General features: G+C 48.8%; 1 protein-coding gene across 1 annotated transcript; it reads left to right on the top strand.

The window, feature by feature from the left end:
• The first annotated feature begins 480 nt into the window (after positions 1-480).
• On the top strand, positions 481-26185 carry LBH (LBH regulator of WNT signaling pathway). Its single transcript, XM_041757120.1, has 3 exons — positions 481-677; positions 3261-3363; positions 23631-26185. Exons 1-3 carry the CDS (start codon positions 652-654, stop codon positions 23817-23819), a joined length of 318 nt encoding a protein of 105 aa, XP_041613054.1. The 5' UTR covers positions 481-651; the 3' UTR covers positions 23820-26185.
• Positions 26186-27876: the final 1691 nt, after the last annotated feature.

Raw genomic sequence — 27876 nt, 5'->3', positions numbered from 1 at the left:
GCCTAGTTTGGGGGACGGACGCTGACGGGGGTCGCGCGCCCCGGGTGCAGAGGAGCGAGCCGGCGCCGGGCGCCCCGGGCCGCGTCGAGGGAGGGCGCCCTCCCGCCGCGCAGCGCCACGTCGGGCGCGAGCCCAGCGCCCCCGCCCCAGCCCCGCTCCGCCGCCGCGAGCGCCCGGGGGGAGCGCCCGGGGGGAGCGCCGGGGAGGGCCGCGGACGGGGGGAGCGCCGGGGAGGGCCGCGGACGGGGGGGCCGCCGTGGGGCGGTGCGCGCGAGCTGGGCGGGCGCCCGGCTGGAAGCGGAGCGCGGCGGGGGCAGCCGAGCCGAGCGCGCCCCCGAGCCGCCACCCGCGGGAGCGGCGAGCGCCGAGGCCATTCATGATTTTGGTGACGTTATCCAGGAGTGGGCGAGGGGGCGGGGCCTCCGGGCCGGGCCCGCCCCCGCCCCTATAAGTGCGGCTTCCCGGGCTCTTTGTGGGGCCGCGAGCTCGGTGGAGGAGCGGGAGCTCGGAGCGCTCGGCCGACGCGCCTGGCAGCCGGGCAGTCCCCAAGGCGGCCCCGCGGCCCCCGGTGCCCGCGCGCCGCAGCCTCCCTCGGGACGCCGGGGCCGTTCTTAAATCACCAGGGCGCGGGTCGGCCTCCCCCAGGACTTCATGTCCGTATATTTCCCCATTCACTGGTGAGTACGCGCGCCCTCGGCGGCATCCGTCTCGCGGCCATGGCTGCGGGGCCCGGGCGCCTGCCCCTGCGGGCTCGGGGGCCCGCACCCACCCGCCGCCGGCCCGGGCAGGAGGCAACGTCAAGGTTGCAAGGTGGGGGCGGGGGCGGTGGTGCCGAGAGCATCCAGACAAAGGGAGTGAACTCGAGCCCCCGCTGAAGTGACGGCCGGGAGGGTGTGTGGGTGCTGGTGACGCGTGGGGGTGGGGGACAGGACCGGGGCTCCAGCCCGGATCCCGCTCAGGAAGCCCCCAATGCGGACGGCTGCGGGGGGCGCGCGCCCAGGCTGGCGCAGGGGGCTCCTGCCCCCCCGCCCCGCCCCTCCTTTTTGTTTGCACGCAAGTCTCGGCGTCGAGGCCGGCGGCCGCGGGGCTGAGCTGGTGCAGCGGCGCTTTTGCAGAGCCTCGAGGCGTGGGGAGAAGCGCGCTCCCCGCTCGGAGCCGCTCGGAGCCGCAGGCAGCAGCGCCAGGACGCTGCACCTTCGCGAGCTCATTCCTCCCCAGAACCCGTAGAACCCGATGCGCCTCTGCAGGGGCCGGGCCGGGGGCCGGGGAGCCGCCCTCGCCGGCCGTGCTGCAAGATCCCGGGGCCCCGGACCCGGCGGGCACAGAAGGCTCGCACGGACCCGGGATGCGGGCCGGGAGGGATGCGCGGCGGGCGCGGCGCTGGCTGCGGAGCGAGGCCCCCCGGCCGCGGCGGCCGCCGCTTCCTCGCTGCGCCCGGGAGGAGGAGGAGCGGCCGGGGGAGCCCGCGGGTGCGGGTGCGGGTGCGGGTGCGGGTGCGGGTGCGGGTCGGCGGCCGGACCCACGGGTTCCAGCCCAGGAACCGGAAAGTTCGTGCTTCTCGCTGCAACTTCTGGGGCCCGCGCCGCAGCCCGGAGCGAGGAGCGAGCGCCCTACCCCGGGGAAGCGCCTGGCCGGAGCCCCGGGGCGCTCTTCTGGCCCGTTTCTTTGGGGTCGGCAGCGGCCTTTCCACGACCCGCGGTGAATCCGCCTTGGAGCCCCCCCCCCCTTCCTGACCCTAACCATTGCCCGGAAGCCCGGCATCTTCTGTCTCTCCTCCCCCACTGTGGCTCTGTTTAGAGAAATGAACTCTCAGAACAAAGTAAAAATTCCCCTCCCCGTGAGGCTTGCGTACCCCCTCCTTACACGCGCCCCTTCCCTCCCACCTCCGTGCTGTGTGAACAGCCAGGTGCCATGTGGGTGAGACTGACGGCTGCTGGAGGCTTTGTGCCCCTGGCCACTCAGAACTGGCCAGGGGGGGTGTGAGGGCCCCTTGGGGTTATAATCCCCTGAGAAATCAAGGAAGATAAAATAACTGGGAACTGTTTTATGGTTGATTAGCACTTCATAGTTTGCAATACCCGACCTCCCCCCCAACCCCTGCCAGAGATTAGCCATTTAGCATAACTGTAATAATAGGCATTATTAGCATCATGGTAAGAAACAGGGCACCTGTGGCTCAGAGAGGTTCTACTGCTTGTTCAAGATCGCACAGCTCTTCAGTGGCAGAGCATGGACCAGACCTAATGTTTCTGTTTCCAAACCCAATAAATACTATTTCTACTCTGTGGTAATCCTAAGTGAAGAAGAGACCTTAAGGAAGCCCGTGTCCTTACGTGCAGTCAGTCTAAAGCCTTGCCCACTTTGTTGTCGTTGCTGCTGCTGCTGCTGCTGTTGTCGCTGTTCCTATGTGTAAAGACATGGTGGTGAAAATATTGGATGTTGTGTAGAGAGTACACTGACATCGGTATGTACTATTTGGCATTATGCATTCGGGACCCTGTATGTGCCCGGGGTTTGTGTGAGGATAATGGAACATTTGTATCCTGCTTACACAGTACAAAGCACTTTCACATGTCAGCCATTGGTGGGCCAGCTTGGCCCCTCTGGAAATTTCCTTTGCAATCAGAGTCCGGGCATCCTTAAGGCTTTTAATCCAGGGGATGTTTTTCAAGCTATGAGCTTGCAGCTGCTGTGGCCGGACTAGAGAAGGGGGTTGGATGGCAGATGTGAAGCTTGCAGAAAGCTGACCCCTTGGGGCTTTAAGTGGGACATTTTGCAAAAAGGAACACCAGAGAGAGAGAAATTTAGGAAGAGAGAGTTATTGGACTTGGTTTCCCTACGGTTGACCAGTTATCATTACGTAATAATAATATGCAGTTCCCCTAGAGATGGGTTGAATTGGTTTTAAAATAGACAGATGGACTCAGCTACCTATTGTTTTGGTTTTTTCTAGTCCTGTCACTTAAAAGAAAATCGAGTTGCGCCTTGCCAGTGGGGACTTTTACAGGAAAGGAGGGAAGAGAGGTTTGCCAGAGAGGCTTTCAGGCAGTTTCAGGGCTCTGTTGGTGAGGCTGAGCGCCCTGATGCCCTGGGCTTATAAGGGACTTCCTTAGGGTGTGAGCTTGTTTTTCTGTGATTTCTGTTTTGAACACCTCTCATCCTGCCTCCAGACAGTCCCCTGATCTAACAGCAGAAAGCACCAAGGATAGGAATGTGAAAGCGCGTGTGTTTGTTGACTTTTGGTCTGGGTTTCTTGGCAGCCCCGACTATCTGAGATCTGCCGAGATGACTGAAGTGATGATGAACACCCCATCCATGGAGGAGATTGGCCTCAACCCCCGAAAGGATGGCCTCTCTTATCAGGTGAGTTCAGTCCTGGGTTCCTCTGGTGCTTCGGAGCCTGGTGACATTTGCTGGGGTTGGAGGCAGATGTGGTTTTGCATCCCAGTGCTACTTGGAACAGCTCTGTGACCTTGGGAAAAATCCCCTCATGCCGTAAGCCTCAGTTTCTTTCTCTGTAAAATGGGGCAATAACAGTCCTTACCTCAGAGAACTGTAGCAAAGATTCAACTTGATGAGTTGGTGTGTAGAAGGCATTCATGGTGCCCGGGACACGGTAAGGGTTCAGCAAGTGTGAGCCGATGTCATTAATTAGTCATCCTGGCTACAGGGGATGTTCACAGCAGCAAGGGGGAGACATGATTTGTACAGTCAGTTCAGACCAACGATTCCCTTCGCGTCCCCAGGGGCAGGCTATCTCAGGAATGTGATTTCTGGCATTTAGATTCGAGATTTGGATCCTGTGTGATGGATCCAAAATACACGAGGACCTCAAAAAGTGGCCTGTCACCTTCAGATTCTTAACACAGTGCTCTTCCTCGCCTGCCATGCCCACTGCCCCCGGCTGGCTATACAGCTTCTAGATGTCTCTGGGGCAGCCACCTGTTTTCATATTTTCAAGGAGCGTTCCGAGGTTATTACATGGGGGAGAGGAAGGACTCTAGTTTTGAGGGAAGACCTTGGAGCTAGGGAGATTGTGTACATATGGTGCTTGGCCTGGGGAAGATGAATGGGGTGTGATGAGCCCATCCAGTAGATGTTAACTGAATGTCTGCCGTGAGCCGTGCACATTACAGACGTTACTCATTTGCTCTTGACCATTGCTCTTGACCGTAGCTCTTGGCTCTGTTTAACAGATGGAGAAACAGGCTCAGACTGTAGTAGAACCAAACTCCAAAGCCTGGCTCTTCTGATATGTCTGTCATGTGTCTGTACCTCGAGCTGGTTCTTGCTGAAAATCTCGACTTGCTCTGGCTGGTCATTCTATAGAACCATTCCAGGGCATTGATTTTGTTAAGGAAGAAACCAATTGAGAACTCCAGGCATGTGATGGGGAGGGTGGGGTGAGGATTGATCAAAGAGCTGAGATGAAAGCTGATTTCAGGTAAAGGAACTCGGTAGGTGACAGCAGAGTCACCTGAGACACACTGAGAGGCTCAGGAAGGCCCCTTTGTTTTGTGTCAGGCTCTGGCCAAGCCCCTTCTGCTGGCTGGAAAGGAGTATTCATGTAGCCCAAGGAGATGAGGAAAGTGAGGGGGAATACCCTTTCCTGGTTGGTTTTGTACCCTCCACCCCCAGCATGGGTCTGAAAGAGACCATCAAAAGCCCCACTGCCAGTGGGAGGGTAGAATTTTCCTGGCCCACCGGCTGGGCTGTTTTTGGATTCCAGTTTCCAAGCCGCTGAATCAGACCGAATCTCTTTGTGGTTATAGGTGAGATTTTCTTTCAGTTTTGGGTTTGAGAGTTCCATCACAGAACCTTTCCAAACAGTCATCAGTACGTCTTGTGTGTGCATTTTATATTCCTTCTTGGAACGTGTCCCAGGATCAGGGGGCCGTGCCCTCCCGGGTCCTGGTCTCCACCTTCAGGCCCCTCTGCTGGAGCCTGGGGGGCCAACACCGCTGACCGGGGCAGAACCGGCTGCAGCGCTGAGGGAGGGAGGTGGAATGGGCTTTGCAATGGCGGGGGGCGGGATATCAGATTGCTTCTGGGCTCCCGAGATGTCATGATGCTGTCTGAGAAAAGGGCCCTAAATCTTCCCAGTGGTGCTGGCCTATAGGATCCATTCCCATGAGTCCTCAGGAAAGAAATCTGTTCCTGCTATCTGGGTGGGGGCTACTGTCTAGTTCCAAAATCTCTTACCTGGAACTTCAAAGCACTCTTGTCACCAGATTTCAGAAAGTTCCTCTGGTGGCACAATGAAGAGAAAGAGAAGAGGTTGTAATCTTTAACCAAGCAACATGTTTACAGGGCACTTGCTGTATGCATTGTGCTATGGTGGGCACTCTAGAGGGGGCCCGGGGCTCCTATGGGAAAGTGGTATGTGCATAATACCTGGAAGGTAGGTAGTCTGGGGCAGCAGTGCAAAGCCATGGGCACTCCAGATACGGATGGCCACGAGAAGGCTTGGCCAGTCAGACAGGGGCTGGGCCTGAAAGAATATTAGGACTGGGAGAGAGCATCTCCACGTCTAATTTAATTTTGTTTTGCGCCCAGATGCCCCCTTTGGCTTGCCCCTGTTTATGCCAGGTGCGGGGCTCTGCAGCCAGCTGATCTGACAATTTTCATATGACCAATATCCTCTGGGCCCACTCAGAGCCAATGTCATGCAATTAAACACATTCCCACCAGAGCTCTGGGGACTGGCCGGGACCACACTGGCCGAAGCCCATCGGCTGTGCATGCTCAGGCTGGGCTCAGATCTGGGGCGGGATATCTCAGAGCTCTGTTCTTGGCATCCTTCCTGAGGATAATAATAGTACATGGCTTTTACCAGGACCTGCTTTTCCAAGGAACTGAAAGTGGGAAGGAGACATCAATCCCTACTTGGCAGATGAAATAGAGTCTCAGGCCTGTGATCTGACCTTGAAAGAAGGTCGTAAAATAGGTAGGCACGCTGGACTTCGGCAATCATTCCCCCCACCTTCCAGACCTCCCCAAGAATGAAGCTTTCCTAATTTGTCTACCCCAGATGTGACCTCTTCCTTCTTTCAACACCTGTGGCATTTGTGCTCTGAAGTGATGCTGTCCCGGGCCTCTAGGTGCCCATCAGCCACTCCAGACCTTCCCAGAGCAGGTGCCAAGTAAATGGTGCTGGTTTTGGTGAAGTTGAGGCTCCTGATCCCAAAGCTGGCCATTTTCACTTCTACTTTGGGTTTTTTAAAGGGCCTCCTCAGCTCATGCCCACCAAGGTTTCAGATAAATCTTTTTATCCCCTGAAAAATTGAGGTGAGCCCTGTTTGGGGGCTTATGAAGTTAGTGTCACTTTTGTGGGCATGTATAAAAATCAACAGAGCCAGTGCTTTGTTTCGCCTTAACGTAGAGAGTCAGCTCAGTGAGTACGTGAACTTCATGTCTGCACACCCACTCGGCATGTATTATGGCACCTTGCTGGGTGGGTGAGGACACAGTTCCTCGAAAGTCTGAGTACCTTCTGGGCAGGTTGCGGGGAGCAGCTGGTCCACTGGGGCTGAGTGGGAGGGTCCCCATGAGGACATTTAAGGTCCCCAATGGCTGCAGCTCCCTCCCCACCCTGCGTCCATCTGTGGGCCTCCTGTTCTCAGACCCGCCCACAGCACAGGAATGTCCACCGCCTACACCTTCATACTTGCCCCAAGTCAAGGAAGCAGGTCAGGGGCTGCCTCGTGGGCCCCTCCATCAGCTCCAGGGGCTCTAAGTATGTGGCATTTTTGGAATGCCTCTCTGACTGGGTCTCCTTTCCTGCTGTACCTGAAGCGGCCTGGATCCTGCGTGGGGAAGGGTCTTCAGCATTGTCTGTAGACGCTGGCATTGTTCCCACCTCCAGGCTCTGGGCATCCTGGCCTTGTTGCCTGACCTGCCCCCTCACACGGTGTGCTGAGGCTTCCACACTCTTACTGCCCTCACTGAGTCCAAGACAGAGGTCTGGCTCCTTGACTTTCATTTAAAATTGCCCCTTCTCAAGCATCTGGACCAAGGTCTGATACCTCTGCCCTTCCCCAGGCTCTGTAAATTCTTCTCTGACCGGCACGCGTGTCTCTGACCAGCTGCCCCTTGCACTCCTGCCGCTGTTCTTGGTCCCGTACTCCTACCATCTGATGTCCATCCACCAGTCCAACAGGCAGCGGGCTGTCCGCAGGGAAGCCAGGGAGGATGCATCTTAAAGCAGAAGGAGCTAGCTCTTCACTCGCCGCAGTGTTCTGTGTGTCCTATACCTTCCCTGTGAGCCACAGAGCTCAGGGCTTCCCTGCATCTTCCCCTTTGCCTGAGACAGGAGGTGGGGAGAGCCTGGGTTTTGCACCAGAGGGAGGAGGGAGAGCAGGGGGTGGGAGGAGGACTCTTCTCACAGTCTGAGTTTCAGCTCAGTATCTAGGATGGGAGTAAAGCACTATGCTGGCTGAGAGCTTGCCCCTCCCTGGACAGGATCACTCAGTCTCTCCTCCCTGCAAAGGCCCGACAGCAGTGGGCTCCCCTAACCCCACTCCCACTGCTTCCCATTATCGAGAGCAGCAAGTTCCGTCTCAGGGAGCGGGCTCGGGTTAACCTCTAAGTTCAGGCAGCAGTTCTGAAAGCCTTTCTGTGCGGAACCTTTCTTTATGAAGACCTGCTGAGCCTGCCCCCCCACCCACGCGTTCCCACCTGTGCAAAGGCACGTGTTGAAATAAGTGATGGGCCGAGCTTCCCCCTCAGGGTCAGCCCTCAGAGAGGTTCAGGGGGTCAGCCCTCAGAGAGCTTCAAGCTCCTGGTCCCTGCCTCCGTCCCCCACCAGCCCTGCTGGGGAGGCCATTCCGAGTGTAGCTCATCCACCACCTGCCTCCTCCTCCCATGGTTACCCCCAGTTGTGGTATCCCCACGTGCTCTCAAGAGTTTTGGAGGCCCCACTGAGTGGCCTCACGGAATCCCATGGTCACTAGGAAATCATCTTTCACAGCACCAGACTTAAAAAGCCTCTGTTGTCCCTGGAGAGAAATAAAGCTAAAATTGCAGAGCATTTGGCAGGAGACGTCCAGCCACGGACACGACATGTTACTGGAATCACAGCAAGTTTTCTTTCTCCGCTCCCTGCCCCCTCCACTTCGCTCCCTCCTTGCTACAAAGCATAATGATATGAGGCAAGACAGGCAGTTAGGGCCACCGGCTGCACAAGCCCCAGGAGCGCACCGTTTCTGAGTGCGCTTGTGTCTACACACCTCTTGTGAAGTCAGTACCCACCTTGTTCAGATCAACTCTACTTTGCATGAGGGATCCAGCACCTTCCTTCTTAGGCCTAAGCCTTGACACAAACATCGTGTTCACTGTTTTGGAATGCCCCCGGGGTGAGGGCCTGCAGAAGGCTGGAATCGTTCCACTGGGGGACCCCCTCCCTCACCCCCCAAACACACACCCACACTGTGGTCACAACAGTGAGTCTGTAGCATGGCCAGGGAGAGAACAAGCTTTCTTCACTTTCCTGGCCAACATGTTGCACACTAGAACCAAGCAACCCAGCTTTCTCTCAAAGGGCCTGTGTTAGGCCCGACGCCTCTCAAGTGGTGGTGTGTTCCTCACTCCCCGGAGGCAGGGGCTGTGTCTTAGACGGTTCTTTGTTCCTGAGGTGCCGGCCACTGTGTCCTGCGTGGTGCTGCGTAATGAGTGCGGGCAGATCGACCTGACCCTTCTTCTCTCCCTTTCCTGCGCTGAGAACTATCCCTCTACCTTGGCCATCCCATGGCATAGATTTTTATAGCATCAGCATCTTCTTGACATCAGCCCAGTCTTCCAAGTTGAATAGAAAGAAGGATTGTACCGTGAGGGGAAGGGATGAGTTTGGGTGGCAAATCTTGTGACCGGAGCCAAGAGCTATTCCTGGGTGTCTAGTGAATGTCCTGAAATAATCTTTCAGGTCCGAATCCTGAAATAATCCTCGGAGGATGTGAAAACAGGCCCTCATTCACATGGGGCTCAGAGTTGTCAGGGCTTCACTCCGTTCCAGTTCAGAGATGCTGGACACCCCCCCTCCCCCCGCTACCTCTCGCCTCACCACCTGCCTTCCCTTGTCCCTGAGCCCACCCAAGGAGGATTCTTGATCAACAAATCAAGTCTGATCCGATGTCTGCTGCTTCATTCCTTGGCTGGGGGAGGGCCCCCTATTGCACAGATCTGCGTTAGAAAGAAATTACAATTTGCCAGAAGTTTCTCCAGATTATTATTCAGCTAGCATTTTGATTTTAAAGGAAGTTTGGGAGCCCCTTTGGCCCTCTGACTGCTAGAATTAGTTGCCTTGTACTGTCAGAAACTCCTTTTTCAGGTGAACTTTAGAGAAGAGGCACCTGAGCATTTAGCTGAAGCAGCATTGACTACTTGCCTCTCAGCCACAAATTTTACTGGAGCCAATGGGAAGGAAGGTTCTCGATCTCTCATCCAAAGTAGAATTGGCCTGGGCATGGAGGGCATTCACAGATCTCAATTCAGAGGTGGTTGGTTTCTAGGTCTGACCTTATCCTAACTTGAATCTCAAGCTGGCTCCCAGATAGAATTAATAGCATACTTTGAACTCACCTCCTGCCTTCATTTTGTAGAACACTTGTCCATCCTGGATTTGAGAGGCATCCTTGGCTTTCCCAAATTCCTAAATGTTTTTTCCAGACAAAGCCTTGTGTACAAGCTCTAATTTAGTAGGTCACCATTAGCCCAAAGTGTGTGGGCAGCGCTGAGCTCAGCCATTGATCTCTGGACAGAGCCTGAGATACCTGCTAAGACTCATACTCACACACACACACACACACACACACACACACACACACACACATATACTCACACACACTCACTTATGACCAAAGGACAGCCAGTGGAATATTAATATTAATAGTGGTTGTTTTAGATTGGAGTGTTGAGATGATAGGAAAATTTTCTCTTCCTTTTCTCCTTTCCAGTAATTTCATGTTTTTACTGATAAAGTATGTATTTGGGATCCCTGGGTGGCGCAGTGGTTTAGCGCCTGCCTTTGGCCCAGGGCGTGATCCTGGAGACCTAGGATCAAATCCCACGTCGGGCTCCCGGTGCATGGAGTCCGCTTCTCCCTCTGCCTGTGTCTCTGCCTCTCTCTCTCTGTATGACTATCATAAATTAAAAAAATAAATAAATAAATAAATAAAAATAAAGTATGTATTTTATTGCTCTCATGCTAATTTCTCAAATTTTAAAAGTAACCTCCGCCCGTGATGGAATTTTAATTTTCTTTAACCTTTTTGTCTTCTAAATCACCATAATCTCACAATGCCTAAATCATAGCTGTTCACATTTTAGCATCTTTTCTCTTCTTTTCCAGTGCACTTAATAGCCGAAATCACAGTTGTGTTCTGCTTTTTTCACTTAACAGAGTGTAAGTCATCACCATCACATCATTACAACTTATCTTAAAAATGCTTCAAAGCCAGCATTTATAATAAGTGCACAGTATTAGATCCTAAAGTTATGACATGATTCTTTTTACCATTCTCCAGTTGTTGAAAACTTTTAGATTATATACATATGTATATATTTTCCTCTTATAATAATTTATATATTACATTATATATCAGTCTTTGTCCATAGTTGACACCGTTTCCTCAGAGTAGAGTCTTAGGACAGAGTTTCTAAGTAAAAGTTGTTAAGTGTCTGAGTGTGTGTGTGTGTGTGATAATTATAAAGGTAATAGTTATTCCTTTTAGAAATTTAGAAAAATTTAAAATTAAAAGACCCACCCATATTTCTATCAGTGAAACATCTAGATATGTTTGCTTCCAGCATTTTTGTATGCATTTGTTTAAAAAAATGAAATTGAGATAAATATGTATGCTCTAGTGAATCGTTTTTTCACTTATTGTAATTTTGTGACTATGTCCATTTGCTTTTCTTTGTAAAAAAGGCATTTCATTTTGTTACATGCCACTTCTTTCTGCTGAATATTTAGGTAGTGGCATATTTTGCTCCTACAAAGAACACTGCTCTGAACATCATTTTACATAAATCTTTGCACAGACCTGATTTCTTTCCTTGGAATAAATTCTTGGAAGCACAATTACTAATTCATAGAGATTCAACATCATTAAGCCTCTTGATTATATATTACCTTAAAGACAGAAAACAAATAGAGGGATCCCTGGGTGGCTCAGAGGTTTAGCGCCTGCCTTCAGCTCAGGGCGTGATCCTGGAGTCCTGGGAGCGAGTCCCATGTCGGGCTCCCTGCGTGGAGCCTGCTTCTCCCTCTGCCTGTATCTCTGCCTCGCTCTCTCTCTCTCTCTGTGTCTCTCATGAGTAAATAAAATCTTTATATAAAAAAACAAATAGAAGAGTTAGTCAAAATATAAGCTCCTGGCATGGAAAGCTAGCACATAGAATTTCAGGGGTGTAAAATCTATAGAGATGAGATAATGGGAGAACTCTATGGATAGAGTCAGAAAGGTGTTTGGTTATTTCAGAGGGTTTGGGAGTTGTTGTACATCTTCTAGTTTGTTAATCGCTTATTTTGAGCAGAGATGATAACAATTAATGATGTTTAGGCAGCATTACGCCAGCATTGCAAAATAGCTGGTGATCATATTTTCATCCCATCATGGGTATAATGACATACTGGATTACAAATGCATATGGGTGGATCATTGCCCTACTTGTCTCCTTTATCCTATTAATGACATTGGAGCACCATATAACCTTGAGAGAAACCAGTGAATTCACCTTCACTGAAGACCCACAAAGTTTGGACTGATGTACAAGTAGTCTTCTAAGCCATCTTGGTCTCCTGGGGTTCCCGGTTTGGCTTGTGGAATGATCATAGTTTAGAAATGTTGCTTCTCTGGAATGCAGAATGGACTGAGCTCTTAGAAGTAGATCTGAACATAAGAGAAGTTTTGGGCTCAGAGCGCAGGGGTCTTTTACCCAACAGCTGTGCAAGCCTCAGGTTCTTTGCAACAAGTAAATAGCCCACACCAGTGTTCCAGTAGGGTTCACAGACTCCTGGTGTTTTTACAAAGTCAGTTGAGATGTTACACAAACTTTAGAAATGTTGGTGTCTTTTTATGGTTACTATCTATGACAAATAATACTAGTTTTCCATCTGTGTAGTGCTATAAAGTTTCATTTTTATATGTCTTTAAAAAATGAGTAAAGAAAAAATATGATTGAACCATACTGTGTGTGTGTATACTGTGTATTTGGACGTGGAGGATTAGTTACAGTAGTGTTCAACTTCCTGAGGCTGGCATCACTATTGTTACGTGAAGGAATTTCTTTTCTTCAACTCTTGTATCCCCTTAGATGAAAGCATTCTTAAAGATCAGCTAACACTAAATCATGATTTTCATATTTCTTTGGTCATTTGCCCCCTCACATGTGGCAGTTGAAGCATTAGGATCCTTCCTGGCTGTTTCCCTTGGCAGCCTAATATTAGAGATTTTCATGCCAAATTACTTCTTAATAATGCTCCATGTATATACTACTTGATGTTTTAACAAAGTGTTAAAAGCAGAGGACAGCTGCCCCTGGGGTTCACAGAAACTTTCCAAGGGATATGACAGTAGAGAACATTTTCAGAAACCTAGTTCCACATCTTCAGCTTCTCTGTATTGTTTTTTTTTTTTAATCGCATTTCCTGAAGCCAGTCCTCACCAATTTCTTTGCCTACCTTTCCTGTCAAGCTTGCCATCCTCCCCCTTTATAAGAGAATGACCTACTTCTTGCCACCCGCCCCCCCCCAACTCTTTTAAGGTGACTTTCCCCAGGGTATAGAAACCATAGGGGCATTCAACAAATGGGCCATTCAGAATGTTATTGTCTAGGAAGCTCCATAAATCCCACCTGTCTATCACACTAAGAAACCAATAAAAAGATTATATTTGGGTGTAACAATTATTTGTGGTATGTTTATTGATCAGTTACATACTATTAACTGCAATGAGCCAGTCTAGATTTGTTGTTGTTGTTGTTGCTGCTACGGGGCCTTAGGGCCATTGACAAAAAAATATGAACTGTCAAATTATATACATAAACACATCTCTTTATTGCAGAGAAGTATGAAAAAAAAACTAATGACTAAAAAGTTATACTAAATTGAAATTTTGTAGAACAGTAGGCTGGAGATACAGTTTCAAACAGAGAAAAGAATAAGATTTTAGAACTTGTTGATGAGTTTTTTAATGGGTGATGGTTGAGGAGCACCTGGGTGGCTCAGTGGTTGAGCATCTGCCTTTGGCTCAGGTAGCGATCCCAGGGTCCTGGGGTCGAGTCCCACATCGGGCACCCCGCAGGGAGCCTGCTCCTCCCTCTACCTATGTCTCTGCCTCTCCCTGTGTTTCTCATGAATAAATAAATAAAATATTTTTTTTTTAATGGATGATGGTTGATACCAAGTTGCTTTGGTATTTATAAGGCATTTGGTACATTTAAAAGAGTAGTATAAAAGTTTTATTTTAAAATGTTAATGTTTGTAATAGATTACAAGTTTTCAACGTCAAGTTAACACGTGGAAGGACATGGAGTTTTTCAAAATTCTTTTAAGGAGTAGACAAACATGTGGAGTCAAACTGTGGCACTATAGCATCTCAGGTGTGGGAGTGCACATAACAGCAGCATGGCATTGGGTCACTTAGGTGCTCTTTGGACATAACCAGTGATGTGGATTTCAGAACCTCTCAGCACATGGGATTGTGGACTACAAATCTGGATAACTGGTTTCTAATCTTGGCTTTGCTCCCTACCTGTGTCACCGATGGAAACTCACATCACTTCTTTTGGCCATGATGTCCCCATCTATAGGGAAGAGAATTGATTCTATCATTTTTGTTAGAATGTTGTATAATGAGGTGAAATCCTCCATCCTGATCCTAGGTCCTCCCACTGGAGTTAAAAAAAATCTGCTCTCTTTTCTTCAAGTCAGCCTTTCAGCTGTTTAAAGGCAAATTTATGGTCCCCCCAAATCTTTTCCAGTTTTAAAACATACCCTCCTTCTACCTTGACTTAATGTGGTCATTCCTCTGGAGGGTTTTGTTTTGTTTTTTTCTGTAGGCCAGCAGCTCTCAAATATTTTGATCTCAGCCCCTTTTACAGTCTCAAAAATTATTTAGGACCCCCAGAGATATTTGTTTATGTAGGTTACATCTTTTGATATTAAAACGGAGTGTTTAGATTTTTCATGTGTTAATTCCTTTAAAATAACAGTAAAAAGATTACATGTTAATATAAATAACAGTTTTTAATAAAGATAAATATGTTTTTCAAAACCAAGTCCAAACCAAAGTTTAGTGAGAGAAAGGCATTGTTTCACATTTTTTTGCAAATCTGTTTAATATCTGGCTTAATAGAAAATGGCCAGACTCTCAAATTTGCTTCTGCATTCAATTTGTTGCAATATGTGTTGGTTGACTTAAATGAAGAAAATCTGGCCTATGAAAGATCTGTTAGGAAAGTTGAGAAAAGGAAGAAATATCTTAATAGCCTTTTTCAGATATTTTTCTTTGCTATTTCACCAAAACTCAACAAGTGGTAGTTTCTTAAAGGTTAGCAACGTGGAATCTGAAACCTTATGAATGAAGTTTTTGTGCTCTTACATTCAAATCCAGCAGTCTGACTGTCTGGCACTTTGAATGAGTCTTTCACCCACATTTGGTTTTATAATGCGGTGCATTGATCATTTGGAAAATACATGTTCATTGAGTAAAATAGATCTTCCAAATATGGACGCATTGCATCATAAGACATCAGAAAGTCACATTTATTAATGTCTTTACCAGTCTCATCAGAAAGCCCTCAATAGAGGGTGGACAAGTTCACGGTGGGTGATACAATTTATGCTTGTAAGTTTGATTTTTATCATTGGTAATAAATATTATTAGTCATTTTCCATAAAGCAGTGTGCTTGTTTGGTTCACGTTTGAGGACATGTCTCCCAGACACCCAAATCAAAACAAACTTGGTTTGTTGGGTAATCATGTTTTCAAGTAAAAATGGTGTTCTACCAGAAAAGTGGTTAGTTCAGCTGGCAACTCCTTCCCACGAGTGCTTTTCTCAAGATGACCATTGTACTTTGAGATGCAGCAGAGTGCTGTCTGCTAGTTTTCCATTTTCTCACGTGGAATACTAAAGCAAAATGTACTTAAAAGTTAATACTTAATAAAACGTAATTTTAACTACCTTATCAAGGATATTAAGTTTTTTTTTCATTGTGTGAGATGGTAAAGAATATAATGACCACAAGTTCAGTTTGCTGCTGCTGCATTCATTAATTCCCTGCTAAGGGGCCAGCAATTTCAGCCATCAGTGCTTCATATGCCATTAGTGCAAGTGTCAACACAGGGAGAAAGGCAAATAACATCTTAGTATTATTAAGAAAGTATTTCAACTCCATAGACACTCCTTTCATGAGAGGGCCTTGGGATTTGAGCTTTGAGAACTGCTGCTCTATACCAAACAGAAAGAAGTCTTCTCAGAGGCCAGCAGGGCCATTACCTCCCTATTGGTGTAGACTGCTTCTAGGAATTCAGCCCTGTTCATTTCAGTGTTGTAGCATCAATACTGCAGTTCTGACCAACTAAAACCTCCAGGCCTCTTTTTTTTTTTTTTCCAGGCCTCTTTTATGGCACCTACTGTCAAGCAAGGTTTCCTGTTTGGGAGGGGAAAAATGTTTTCAACTTAAAGAAAGATGGGTCTATTAGCTGATGACCCCACTTTGGGACAAGATGAGTTGGAGATGATGGATGTCATCCAAAAGGAGACATTTCATGGAAGGTGGGAAGGTGGAAGTGCAGGTATAGATAGGGGAATCCTTCACCTGTGATGGACAGGTGAAGCCAGGAAGCTGAGTCTGAAGAAAAGCCTAGGATGACACTTAGTCTAGGGAGGGCACAGGGAAGATGAAGATAGCGAGTCAAGTGAATCAGGGCAGGGGTATAAGAATCAGGAGAGACCATGAAGCCTGAAATAGGTGGAATGGCCTGGTAGTGTGCTGCAGAGGTGATGGTGAGTGAAGGTTGAGTAAAGGCAATGGGGCAGGGCTGTAAGGGAATCCTCGGAGACTTGAAAGAGTTGTTTCCATGCAGGGATGTGTTTGGAAGACACGTGGTAGGGGTTAGGAAGGTGGACTCCAGCCAAGGATGGGAAGGCTATGGGACTAGGCCAAACATTCAAGATTTGTGGCTCCAGAACAAAGAATGAGAGAATGATTGGAAATGGCAGCCGTGCCATTCTGGGCTTTCTGAGAGAGGGGAGGTGTGGCTGTGGGATGTTTGGCTAGTACCAATGGAGGAGGATGGAGAAAGGGATCTGTCATCCCCAGAGTCCCAAAGGGGATGGGAAGCATGTCTTCTTTCTAAAGGGCAGTAATATAGCCCATAGGATTGGGGTATTTTAAATCATCTATGCCAGATAACTACTCTTGTTCTCATTGCCCCAGAGAACTTTAAGAAATGTTATTTAACATTCCAAAAGCTCCATCAGCATACTGGGCCCAGAGTTATCAGTAGCAATTAGTGCTAATTAATTGGAATTTGGAACTCTTGACTTGCAGGATGGGTGTGTGTTTGAGAGATGTTTATGAAGGATGGTGTTTATCTGGAGGATTTCCTTTTCTTTTAAGTTTCAGGGCTGGAGGCTTAAGCATCTTTAATCCAGAGGAAGGAGATCCAACAGTTGTTACAAAGCCTTAAATCTCTCCTCAAGTCTCCTATAGGATTAGAGACACCAGAGAAGGGTAGGAGAGGGTGAGGTGGATATTCTAGAGCCCCAGGCCAGAGGGATTTGAGTAGAGTGAGAGTGTCAGGAATGAAGAATGAGGTGACTGGCAGATGAAGAATGAGGTGACTGAAGATGCCACTCTTCTTCCTCCCTGAATCCAGATAGGAGTCTCTCTTCCCCTTTGCTCTAATTATTTCTATTCTTACTAGCCACATTTCACTTTGAAAAGTCAGTAAAATACAATAGTGATGAAGATTGTGATGGTGATGGTGATGGTGATGATGATGATGATGATGATAAATTAGCAGGAGGCAAGTTGTTTTCTTGTGGGTTTTTTTTTTCTTTTTTTTTTTTTTTGTTTTGTTTTGTTTTTTTTAAGGCAAGTATTTTGAAGAACATATATTCCTTGCCTTCATATATTGTTAGGGGACAAAAAGCAGGATGACTTTTCATTTAGATTAGCTGCAGCTCATTCGTTCCGCCCTTGGCAGAGCAGGATGCTGGTAGAGATCTGCCCATTGTTAGAAACCAGCCCCTCCTAGGAAGGAATAAACACACAAGGCCAATCCATTGTTGTTCTGCAGGAAAAATAAGAAACCCAGACTTTGGGAAGCTGAGGGGCAGGAGGGGTCTGATTGCCCCAGTAGCAGGCCCCTGGAGTGGGCTAAGGGGTGGGGGTGGGGTGGTGCATAATGGGAAGATTGCTAGTGCAGGGGCTTCCACTGAAGACCAGGATCTGGACAAGACAGTGGCTTTCGTTCCTCCTGGCCTATCCCATGCCCTAGGAAAACAGAAACACGGGGGAGAAGTGATGAAGTCAAACCCATTTCTCCAAAGAACCTGGTCTAGAATTGTTGACTGCAAGCCCAGGAGCGCTGCTCACTTGTTCCTGTCCCAGGCCATTGGGACTTTTGACTTTTCAGTCCCTCACTCTAAATGCTCCTTGGGCACCCCAGATTTACCTAATAAGAACCATCATTAGGAATTCAAAGGTTTTTTTTTTTTTTAAGATTTTATTTTATTTATTCATGAGAGACAGAGAGAGAGAGAGAGAGAGAGAGGCAGAGACACAGGCAGAGGGAGAAGCAGGCTCCATGCAGGGAGCCCGATGTGGGGACTCGATCCCAGGTCTCTAGGGGACTCGATCACACCCCGGGATGAAGGCGGCACTAAACCACTGAGCCACCAGGGCTGCTCAGGAATTCAAAGTTTACAGAACATGTTCACACATTCCTGTGTTTGATTCTCTCTAAAGCCCTATAAAATGGGAATTAACATTAATCCCAATCTATAGATGAAGAGAGGAGGGAAATGGGCCACCACAGTTTCAAGCCCGTTGGGTACTGTGCTGGTACTCGACATGCAGCAGCATGTAATCCTTGCAACAATTCTAAAGTATAAATCCTTTCCTAGTTTTACTCAGGAAGCAACTGAAGCTCAGAGAAGTTAAAATGACTTGACCAAAATCACAGAGATAAGACACAGGGACAAAGTAAAAGCCAAATCTTTCAGACTCCTGGTCTGCCACCTGTGGGAGTGGCAGTGGCAAGTTTCCATTGCAGGCTTGAGGTTGATTATTCCTCCTCTGGAACCAGAGAGCGGAGAAGTAGATCCCTCTCAGTGCCTTGGGGACTGCCTGGTTATTCATCTCAGGCCCTCTGCCCTAGGTCCCCTCTCCACCCCACCCCAGCACCCCTCAGCCCCCTGTTACAGCCCAGCAAAGAGGAGCGAGATGCCCACGCTCTGGAGGTCTCATCTTGCAGAGCTGGTAATTAGCCCTTTGTGTGTCCAGTTAGCCACCTTTCATCTCCTGCTCCGGGTGGTATCAGCTTTCCCTGTTAGCATCTCCCAGCTCCTTGCTAAGCCCTCCACCCTCTTTGTGGCCAGCTCGAGTTGTTTGTCAGGAATGATGGCTGAGGGATGCATGCACTCAGGGGAGGGCTGCTCCAACCAGAATTGCTCACATTTTCCATCCCAGGTGCCAGACATCTCTCTTCTCTCCCCACCGCAGAGGCAGCCAGGTTTAGGTCACCTGGCTTAAAGGCAGACAGTTGATAGCTAGGCCCCCAAATTTCAGGCCTTTGGAAATCTGATATTACCTTTCAGTTCCTCTCCATGGGTGAAATGGGAGCTGACTGACCAGCAATTCTTATACTTAAGCAAAAAGCCTTCTGACTAATCCCCCAACCCAAGACTTCTCTGCTGGGAGGCTGTCCATGTTGGTCCATCAGCCAAACCTCCTGACCTTTTTCCTGGACAGCCTGCTTACATGGTCCTCGTATTTATCTATGTTTGTGCTGTCCAGGGCAGCAGCCACTAGCCACATGCAACTATTTAAAGTTATATCACATTTACATATGTCAGATAAATTTATATGAATACATGTGAGAGAAAACTTAACAATTTAGCCTCATTTCAAGTGCTCATTAGGCATATGTGGCCACTGGCTACTGCTTGTGCAGATGGAGAACATTTCCACTCTCACAGAAAGTTCTAATGGGACAGCTCTAATCCAGACAGCGAGAAATTCCAGTATATTGGCATCCAAAGTTCATCTCATAGACCGTTTCTTCTTCATAGAAGGTCCTAGGGCCTCCTTGACCTTTGAAGTGAACCCATTTGAGTTCCCAACATGTCAGGGCCTGTTGGGGTTAGAAGCCACCTGGCAAAGGATGCCTCTGAGGAAGTGTCTTCTGTGAGACTCACTAGTGCCAAGTTTGCATGCCTGCTATTCCTACACAGTGGGACACACAGGACCCAGCCGGGATGCTGTGTGTGATCTTCAAGACCTCACTCCATTTGCAAAGGAAGGAACTTGGTGTCTATTCGTGTCATCCAAGCCATCAGCCCTGGCAGCAAGTGTGGCATTTGGATAGTTGGAGTAGAAGTCCAGTGTTGGCAGAGGGAGGGCAGGGCAAGGCTGAGAGAATCACAGCTGGGGATGGATGCTTCTAGATCTGCCCTGCCCTGGGTGGCTCTGTGGGGGTCAGGGTGAGAGATGACTATCAGAGCCTCCCATCTTCCTTTCTGGACCTCTTGGAGATGAGTCTTTGGTGCAGAGGGAAGAGAAAAGAACATTCATTCTTTCTTTCTTTCTTTCATTCATTCATTCATTCATTCATTCATTCATTCATTCATTTCTGCTTCCCAGTCCAGAGAGAAGGGGCACATTGGAACAAGAGGTTTAAGCAAAAGCATTTTCTTTTTGGAGCAGGGGCAGTTCTTTATTCCCTGCCAGCTCCTGCAGGCAAACAGCATGCCGGGCTGGCCTCCCGCCCCAGCCCTACCTGTCATGTGCTTGGCAACTCTGACCTGAGTCCTTCTTTCCACTGCCCTCCCTACCCTGTCACACTGCAGTTGCAACCTCTCATTTTTCTCTGCCTGGATGATTAAAAAGCATGACTTAGTGGAAAAATCTCAACCTCCTTAGGGTCAGCCTCTTAAGCAGCTGTTGGAGATAAGATTGTGCTCGCAGAATGCTCAGCAACACTTTGCAAGGCTGTCTGTCTGCATGTGAGGAAATGAGAAGCTGATTGGTGCTGGGTGCATCTTGTTTGTCTTTGGAGAGAGCTACAATTTTCAGAGGCATAAATTGGCATTATTTGAAAATAATATAAAATCTTTGATGGAAAGGTGAGATTATTGTGGTGATTTAAAAAAAAATGCTATGAGCAGGCTTTTTTTTTTTTTTTTTTTTTTTTCTTTATAATGGCTCCTGCTTTGAGTGATCCAGGGAGCAAAGTTCTCTGGCAACTGAGCAGTATCAGAAGTTCAATGTGCAGACTTCTCCCCAAGGACTTAAAAGACTTACTTGTGCAGCTCCTGGTATGAAAGGCATTGTTTGGAGTTATTTTGATTACCATGTGAGTATTACCACCTCTTGCTTGGAGATTGAATACTTACTGTCATCCTATCGAAACAGCTCCAAAGAGGACGTTCCGATTTTAATTCCGCATATGTCCTCAAAGCGTTTTATCTTCTTTGTGTTTGCCAAGAACTTGTACCCATCAGTGAGACACAAAGGTCACTTTGCTTTTCAAAAGGAGAAACTGAGTCATGGGCAGTCGAGAGGACTTGATCGGGGTTATGGAGATGACGTCAAGGACAGTGAGAATATGGGGTCTGTGGCTCTACACGATGTGTTATCAGATGAATGCCTCATTTGAAGTCCTACAGGTCTGAGTTCAGGTCCCCATTCTGTCACTTTCTCGCTGTGTGGCCTTGAGTAAGTCGCTTGCTTTTTCTGTGCTTCAGTCTCCCCCTCTATAGAATAGGGCCCATCCTACTACATACTTAGTAGGATTATTGCGAAGGTTGAGATTCTGAACAGCAAATCTGGCCTGGCTTCTCTTCCATTACTACCATCATCAAAAAATCAGTTTTCTCTCCTAATTTTAGTTCAAGACTTATTCCCAGCCTGAAACAAAAGTCCACTCTGACTGTCCTCCTCCTCTGGCCTCACTGCAGCTGGCCTCACTATATCTTGTCCCTTTCACTCTTACCTGGTACGGGTGATCATAATTATGGTCCAGTTGCTGGGCCATCACAGGTACGCCCCACCCTGGGAATGAGGGCAGAGGGTAGAGGCAGGGCCCCAGGTCTGCACCAAGCCAAATGTCCATTTCCTTGTGATATTTCATAGCTCTGTCTCAAGTCCTGATGATTTAGGACAACTGTCCAGACTGGGAAGCTCATCTTCTAGACCTAGCTGCCCAGAGGTCATGCCTGGCACCTGAACTGGATGGGCAGTTGAAGCCCAGAGTCTTGCCCGCCCTCCCTGGTCAGTTTTCAGACTCTAAATTGGGCATCCATTCACTTTTCAAAAGGCATAGGCACTGGAAAGAGCAGATCTAGGTCAGAACCCTGGCCCTTACAGGTGTCCCTCAGAGCCCAGGATCTCACTGCTCCTTGTGTGTGGGAAGGCCTGAATGAGGCCATGTCTGAAAGAGGTTTGCAAACTGGAGTGTGCTTTCCACTTGCTGGGCTTCCCCTTGCTCACTCCCAAAGCCCATGCGTGGAAAGTACCTGTGTTTCACCCCCGTGGAGGGGCCCCAGCTCCACGTGAGAAGTGAGGAGGAGCCCACATAGACTCCTTGAGCCTCTCCCTGCTCAGCAGCTCAGGCCTGTGCGCAGAGCATGGTCCAAGGACTCCACGGGGTGGGCCACAGCAGGAAGAGAAAACCCGGAGTGGGGGTCCATTCTCCCACTGCGTCCTGTCGCCCCAACTAGTCTAGCCCCTCCTCTGGCTTGTTTTCCTCCTGACTGCCATTACGATACTTTTTATGAGCCTGTTAAGTCTTTAATGATGCCTGGTTGTGCAGCTGGCTTAAGGCTTAATCCTCAGCAATAGGGCTTTATTGGATAAATGGTTAATAATCACTTGTCTGCAGGGATTGGGGAGGTTTTGTTGAAGCCCAAGATTCCCGAAAGCCCCATATGGCTTTGACGTGGCCTGTGACGTGGCCTGTGACGTGGCCTGTGATGTGGCCTGTGACTGAGCACTCTTAAGGGCTGCGGTGCAGTCAGATTGGGCGCCCCAGAAGTGGGGAAGGCCTGAGTTTGTAGGAGAGCATTTCTTCCACCTCCCGAGAATAGAGGATACTTGCCGGCTGCTGCTGGCCTATCCTGCTCTGTGCCTGGCTCAGGCAATGCCCAGGCTCTCTCCAAATGTTGTCTCCACCCACTCCCAATTTTGCCTTCCTTTCTCTTATCATTAACAAGCTGTGTGACCTTGAGCAAGTCCCTCAACCCCTCTGGCCCTTGGTGTCCTCATCTACCAAATGGAGAGATTGAAAGAGGTGGCCTCTAGGTGCCATGTGGCTCTCAACATCTGTGCTCTGTGAGCCTCAGTGTCCCAGACAGAAGCTCCTTTCTCTGGCTCCTGGGTGTGTCACCGAGGGCTGCGGATGGCAAGGGACCCATCCGATTAAGTACTTAAGCTGCCTGGCCAGGAATTAGGTCAGCTGTAGTCACAGGGCAGTGTACAGGGAATCTGCAGGGCCCCTGAGGCCCTCGATTTTATAGCCTGGTGTGGGTTTCTCCCAGGTCCGGGCAGGACAGACAGTAAGCATTTAAAAAAAGGAGCCTCACTGATGGGATGCTGAAAAGACTCTTGCAGGTATAGAACCATCGAGGAGCACAGAGCAGCTCACAGGTGAAAAAGGAGTCTAGAATTCTGTTCGTGGCTTGCCTGTGATTGGGGCCATGCCAGCAAATGTCCCAAATCCACCCTGATTTGGCCTTGACTTTACAGTTGCAGCAAGATCAGGACCCATCTATTTGAGGGGCAAGGTGTTATTGGGGCATGGGCATGGGTCAGACGGATCTGGGTTTGAATCTCATTCCACCACCACTCATTTCCAGGCTGTATGGTTTAGACAACCTCTTCCTTCAAACCTGAGATTCTTTCAGGTAGTATTAGCAACACCTATTTTCCAGCACGACCGTACTGGTACAAAACGATATATGTGAAGCACCTGGGAGCTGGCTACTAGGCGCTGACCGTTGCCCTGGAAGGAATTCAGTGGTACGGGATGTATGGCATGCTTTGGACTGCCAGGGTAAAGTGCTGGCTGCAGGCAGGTGTGGCTTACCATGAATGATGTGGCGTTAAGTTCTTTCATGTGAAAATAAAAGACAAGGAAATGTACTAACAGAGCGACACCACAATTTTGGGGGCACTGCCCTGAAAACTTGCAGCTTCAGGATTAAAGTCTGCGGAGGGACCGGTTTCCTCAGAATTTGCTCTGTGGGCTTAGGGCTTACTTAGGGCTCCCTCCCGGTGTCCTGAGAGCCTGGCACAGGTGCTGGCACTTGGCAGGGGCTCAGTTCTCCACGTGCAATGGAGGACGGGATTTCTCTTCTCTTGTACTGTAGGTGACCGGGGACTTGCTCTGCTTCTCTTTCAGATCTTTCCTGACCCTTCAGACTTTGACCGTTGCTGCAAGCTCAAAGACCGTCTGCCCTCCATCGTGGTGGAGCCCACGGAGGGCGAGGTGGAGAGTGGGGAGCTCCGGTGGCCCCCGGAGGAGTTCTTGGTCCAGGAGGATGAGCAAGACAACTGTGAAGAGACAGAGAAAGACAACAAGGAGCAATAGAGCCCCCCGTCGACTCCCTTGGGGAGGGCCACACCAGAAGGCATCTGTCCCTGAACTGTGTTCTTTCCCATTGTGATGGAAGAAGGGAGTGAGCCACAGTAGTTCTGAACATGTCAAATGATGGCTTCCGTTTTGCACCTGCAAATCACCGAGTTGGTTTTCTTTTCTTTTCTTTTCTTTTTTTGAAATGTGCTGGGCAGTGGAGCCCTCTGCGACAATTTGCAAGGCCTTCTGAGAAAGGAAGCTGCTTGGAGCAGGGGTGGGGGGGCGGGGAAGTGGTGCATCTTCGCAACTGGTATCCGAACCCGAGCAGGCTAGAGGCAGCGGTGGGATTCCAGTGGGCTCCGGGGGGTGGGGGGAATGGGGGGGTGCAGCGCGAGCAAGGAACATTCGGGGTAAGAGAACAGACAGGAGACAGGAGTCGGAAGAGAGAATACGTGCTTGAAAGGAAGCATCGAGCAGAGGAGTGCAGCCAGGAAGTTGCCTGCCAGTGGCTGCTGGGGCATCAGACAGCAAGCAGCGTGTTCATCTCTCTCTCCGGTTCTGCCCACCACCTTTGCTTTTATTCAGCTGTGTGGGTCTGTTAACAGGAGGCCGGGAAAGGAGAGCAGTACAAACTGGCTGCCTGCAAAGCTGGCTGGAGGCAGGCGTGGGAAAGGACTCCCTGCTCCTCCTCCACCCTGCTCTCCTCCACCCTCCACTCCAGCTGTGGCAGGTTCATATACCCTCCATAATCTGGAGGTTTCTTAAGAGGCAGGGCTCTTGAGCTTCTCTCTCCTGATTTATCTTTTACCCCTCACCCCCACCCTTTGGGATAGAGGGAGCACTTCCTACCCCCATGGGAGGACTGCGCAGTGGACACTTGGACATGAAGATCCCTCCCCACTGCTCCCCCAGGCTTGCTCTGTTCTGAGCAGAGGCACAGAGCTCTGGCGCTACCAGGCCTGGCCCTCCTTCTCCACAGCCTCTGGGTGGAGCAGTCAGGAGGTGCCTACTTCCACATGGGCCCCTGGCCAATTTTTCTGGTGGGAGCTGAGTGGAGAGAAGAGGAGGCTCTGTTTCTTGTGATGGGGAGGTGAACTTTAATGGAGGTCCTAGTTCTGGGAATTATCAGAGGGGGATAACAGAGATCTCCTGCAGAAGTCTGAAGATCAAGTTTGAACTGAAGATGTCGTGAGATCCCTGGCTTCTCCTTGTGTTCTGAGGGGTGAATGGCATGGTGAGGTGAGGGAGCACTAAGCCTCCGTCCTCATCCCTCCCCACCTCTCACCTGTCCCCTGCAAGGGCACAGTTGAGGAGAAAGCTAGCCTTGGACTTAGAGCTTCTTATAGTTAAGAACCATCTGGAGCAGCAGGTTGCAGGACACACTTTTCAAACCTTCTCTAGCTCACAGCATGTGTGTGTGCAGCCAAGAGATAAGCTCAAGATCCTCCTGGAGGCCAAACTGGGCCAACAGAGGCACCCTTGGAGTTCTCCAGGGGGTCTCAGTTGACCCCAGTTTGGGTCTTGTGTATAGATCTGTATTTAATACCTCAAGGTTAGTGTGGTTCTCGGGAGCTGGGGCAGGAAGATGAAGGTGCGCGGTTGACATCTCAGCAGGATTTGGTTCTAGGAAGCTGACGCTCACCTCCCTCCCCCAGCTCCCTCCCCCTATGTTGTCTGCTTGTGTTCCACACACTGATGGCAATAACTTCTTCCAGCTCCCCGGGAATGGGAGAGGCCTGAAGCCTGCACTGCCAGGGCATCTCTCTTGTACCCCCGCTGGTTCTGTTCTGGCTGCAGAGAATCCTCCCTCCTTCCTTATTCCCTCGCAGCAGCATTTCTCATCCCACACCTGCCTCCCTTGGTGGATGGGGTCTTGCCTTTTAAAATCCTGTGTTTCTGTGTCCCTTTCATCTGTCTTGGTCTTGCCGTGTGATGGGAACGTGCTTGTAAACTGCATAACAAATCTACTTTGTGTATATGTGTGTTTATGGGGGTGACTTATTATTTTGCTGGTCGCTAGACACCTTTGTGCGACCCTTTGGAGTCTGAGCAGGCTGGGGGCTGACCACTCAAGTCAGGACCTGCAGCGGCGAGCCTGTTGGAGGGACCCAGCCACTCTTGGACAAGTGGCTGAGCTCCTGTCTGGCCTCCTTTTTTTTTTTTTTTTTTTTTTTTTAAGTAACTTGTGTGTATTTCTAACTGATCGTATTAAAAAAAAAAAAAAAAACCCTAGTATTTCAGTAAAAATGCCTGTTGTAAGATGAACCTCCTGTAACTTCTATCTGTTCTTTTTTGAGGCTCAGGGAGAAACTAGCATTTTTTTTTCCGAACTACTTTTTGTCACTGTGACAGTTGTAAATAAAGTTTGAAAATGCTTTCCACCCTGGTCTGGTTTCCTTCTTCCTTCCACCTCCAGTGGAACTGGCACAGCAGAGCACCAAGATGCAACTTTCATGGAAGGCTGAGTCAGGACTTCCAAGCAAGGTTCCTGATGTATCTTGGCTGCTGGCCCTTCCAGGTGAATCCATCCATGGTTTTTCATCACCCAGCTGAGTGAAAGCAGCCTTTCCTTCTGTGCCAGTGGCTCTCAACTCTGGATGCACATCAGAATCACCAGGAAAGCTTCTTTAAATTACAACTTCTTGGGTTCCACCCCCAGAAACTTGGATTTCAGTGGGCTAGGACGAGGACCAAGCACTAATTTTTTTTAGAATCATGGGGAGCTTTTAACACACAGCCACAGTTTTAAACCACCTTTCTAAGGGAAGAGAAACACCCACAATATCATGTAAGGTCATTCACAGAGACTGGGGGTGAATGGATGGGCGTGTGTACAGCTAAAAAGAACTCTGGAAGTCACTCAAAACATTTACTGAATGCCTACGATTTGTCAGGCATCGTTAAGAGTTTGGTATAAACACCATAGCAGTGGTCCCAGCCCTCACTGCACTGCTTTAGTGGAAAATTAAATAGCAAGTATGGTGAGTGCAACACAGGAAAACGAGATGCCTTGACAATATCTGTTGGAAGGGCCAAGATGGACATTTGAGGAAGGGAGTGAGGTAGGTGGAGAGAGTGCTTCCAGCAGATGGAAGGCTGGGAATAGTTAAGGCTGTCCTTTAACTAGTAAGGGCAGGGAAATAGTGACAGGAGGGCTGCTAATGCCTGGGTGAAGAGTTTGGATTTTATTCTACATGCAGGGTGTATAGAACAGTATCATTTACATTTTTACACAATCTGACCCTATGGAGATGGGATTTGAAGGGATCAGGTGGAAGGCCCAGAGATCAAGAAGGAGGCTTCAGGGAGGTGGAGGAGGATGCTTTGTGGAAGGTGTTTTCTGACATTTTCCAACGTAAGGCTGGATATTTTTTGCCTTCACTCAGCCCACATCTGTGCTCATAACCATGGTGAGTACAGATAATCAACTGATCCACACTGAGGATATTTCCCAGTATTGATAGTATATGAATCCATTTTAACATTAGCCTAAATAAAACCATTAGATTTATGGACCTGCTGCCCTGAGAACAACTTGCAGCCCTCAACCATCCTCATCTTGGATTGTTTCTCTATTTCCTTCCAACAACCTGAGGATGGAGTTTACTAGAACACAGCCTTCTTGAAGATAGCCCCTCATAAAATGGTCTTTATTCACATATAATGTCATCTACATGGAAAAATCTTACTAAATACACACACACACACACACACACACACACACACACAAACCCTAACACAAAAACCTACTAAAACTGAAGTGGAGTTCAGCATGGCTGCAGGATCTAAGATTGTTATACAAAACTCAACTATAGTTCCACATACTAGGAATGAATAATTAGAAATTGACATTTAAAATATCACTTATATTAGCAATAAAGAATACAAAGTATAGGGATAAATCTGACAAAAGATGTGCAAAACCTGTTTAATGAAACTATAAAACCCTGCTGAGAAAAATTAAATTAGACCTACATAAACAGAGAGGTATACCATGTTCATGGATCTGAAGATTCAATGTTAAGTTGGCAGTTGTCTCCAAATCGACCTATAAATTTAACAGTCAAAATCC

Source organism: Vulpes lagopus, chromosome 5 (assembly GCF_018345385.1).
Source record: "Vulpes lagopus strain Blue_001 chromosome 5, ASM1834538v1, whole genome shotgun sequence".
Lineage (NCBI taxonomy): Eukaryota > Metazoa > Chordata > Mammalia > Carnivora > Canidae > Vulpes > Vulpes lagopus.
Note: the sequence above shows the minus strand (reverse complement) of the source record. Positions and strands in the feature narration are given on the sequence as shown.

What these genes read in the sequence shown, in the direction of transcription:
- LBH (XM_041757120.1), top strand. Translation starts at nt 652, where the DNA reads ATGTCCGTATATTTCCCCATTCACTG. An exon ending in GTATATTTCCCCATTCACTG is followed by an intron (nt 678 to 3,260) that starts GTGAGTACGCGC and finishes GTTTCTTGGCAG; the next exon opens with CCCCGACTATCTGAGATCTG. An exon ending in AGGATGGCCTCTCTTATCAG is followed by an intron (nt 3,364 to 23,630) that starts GTGAGTTCAGTC and finishes CTTCTCTTTCAG; the next exon opens with ATCTTTCCTGACCCTTCAGA.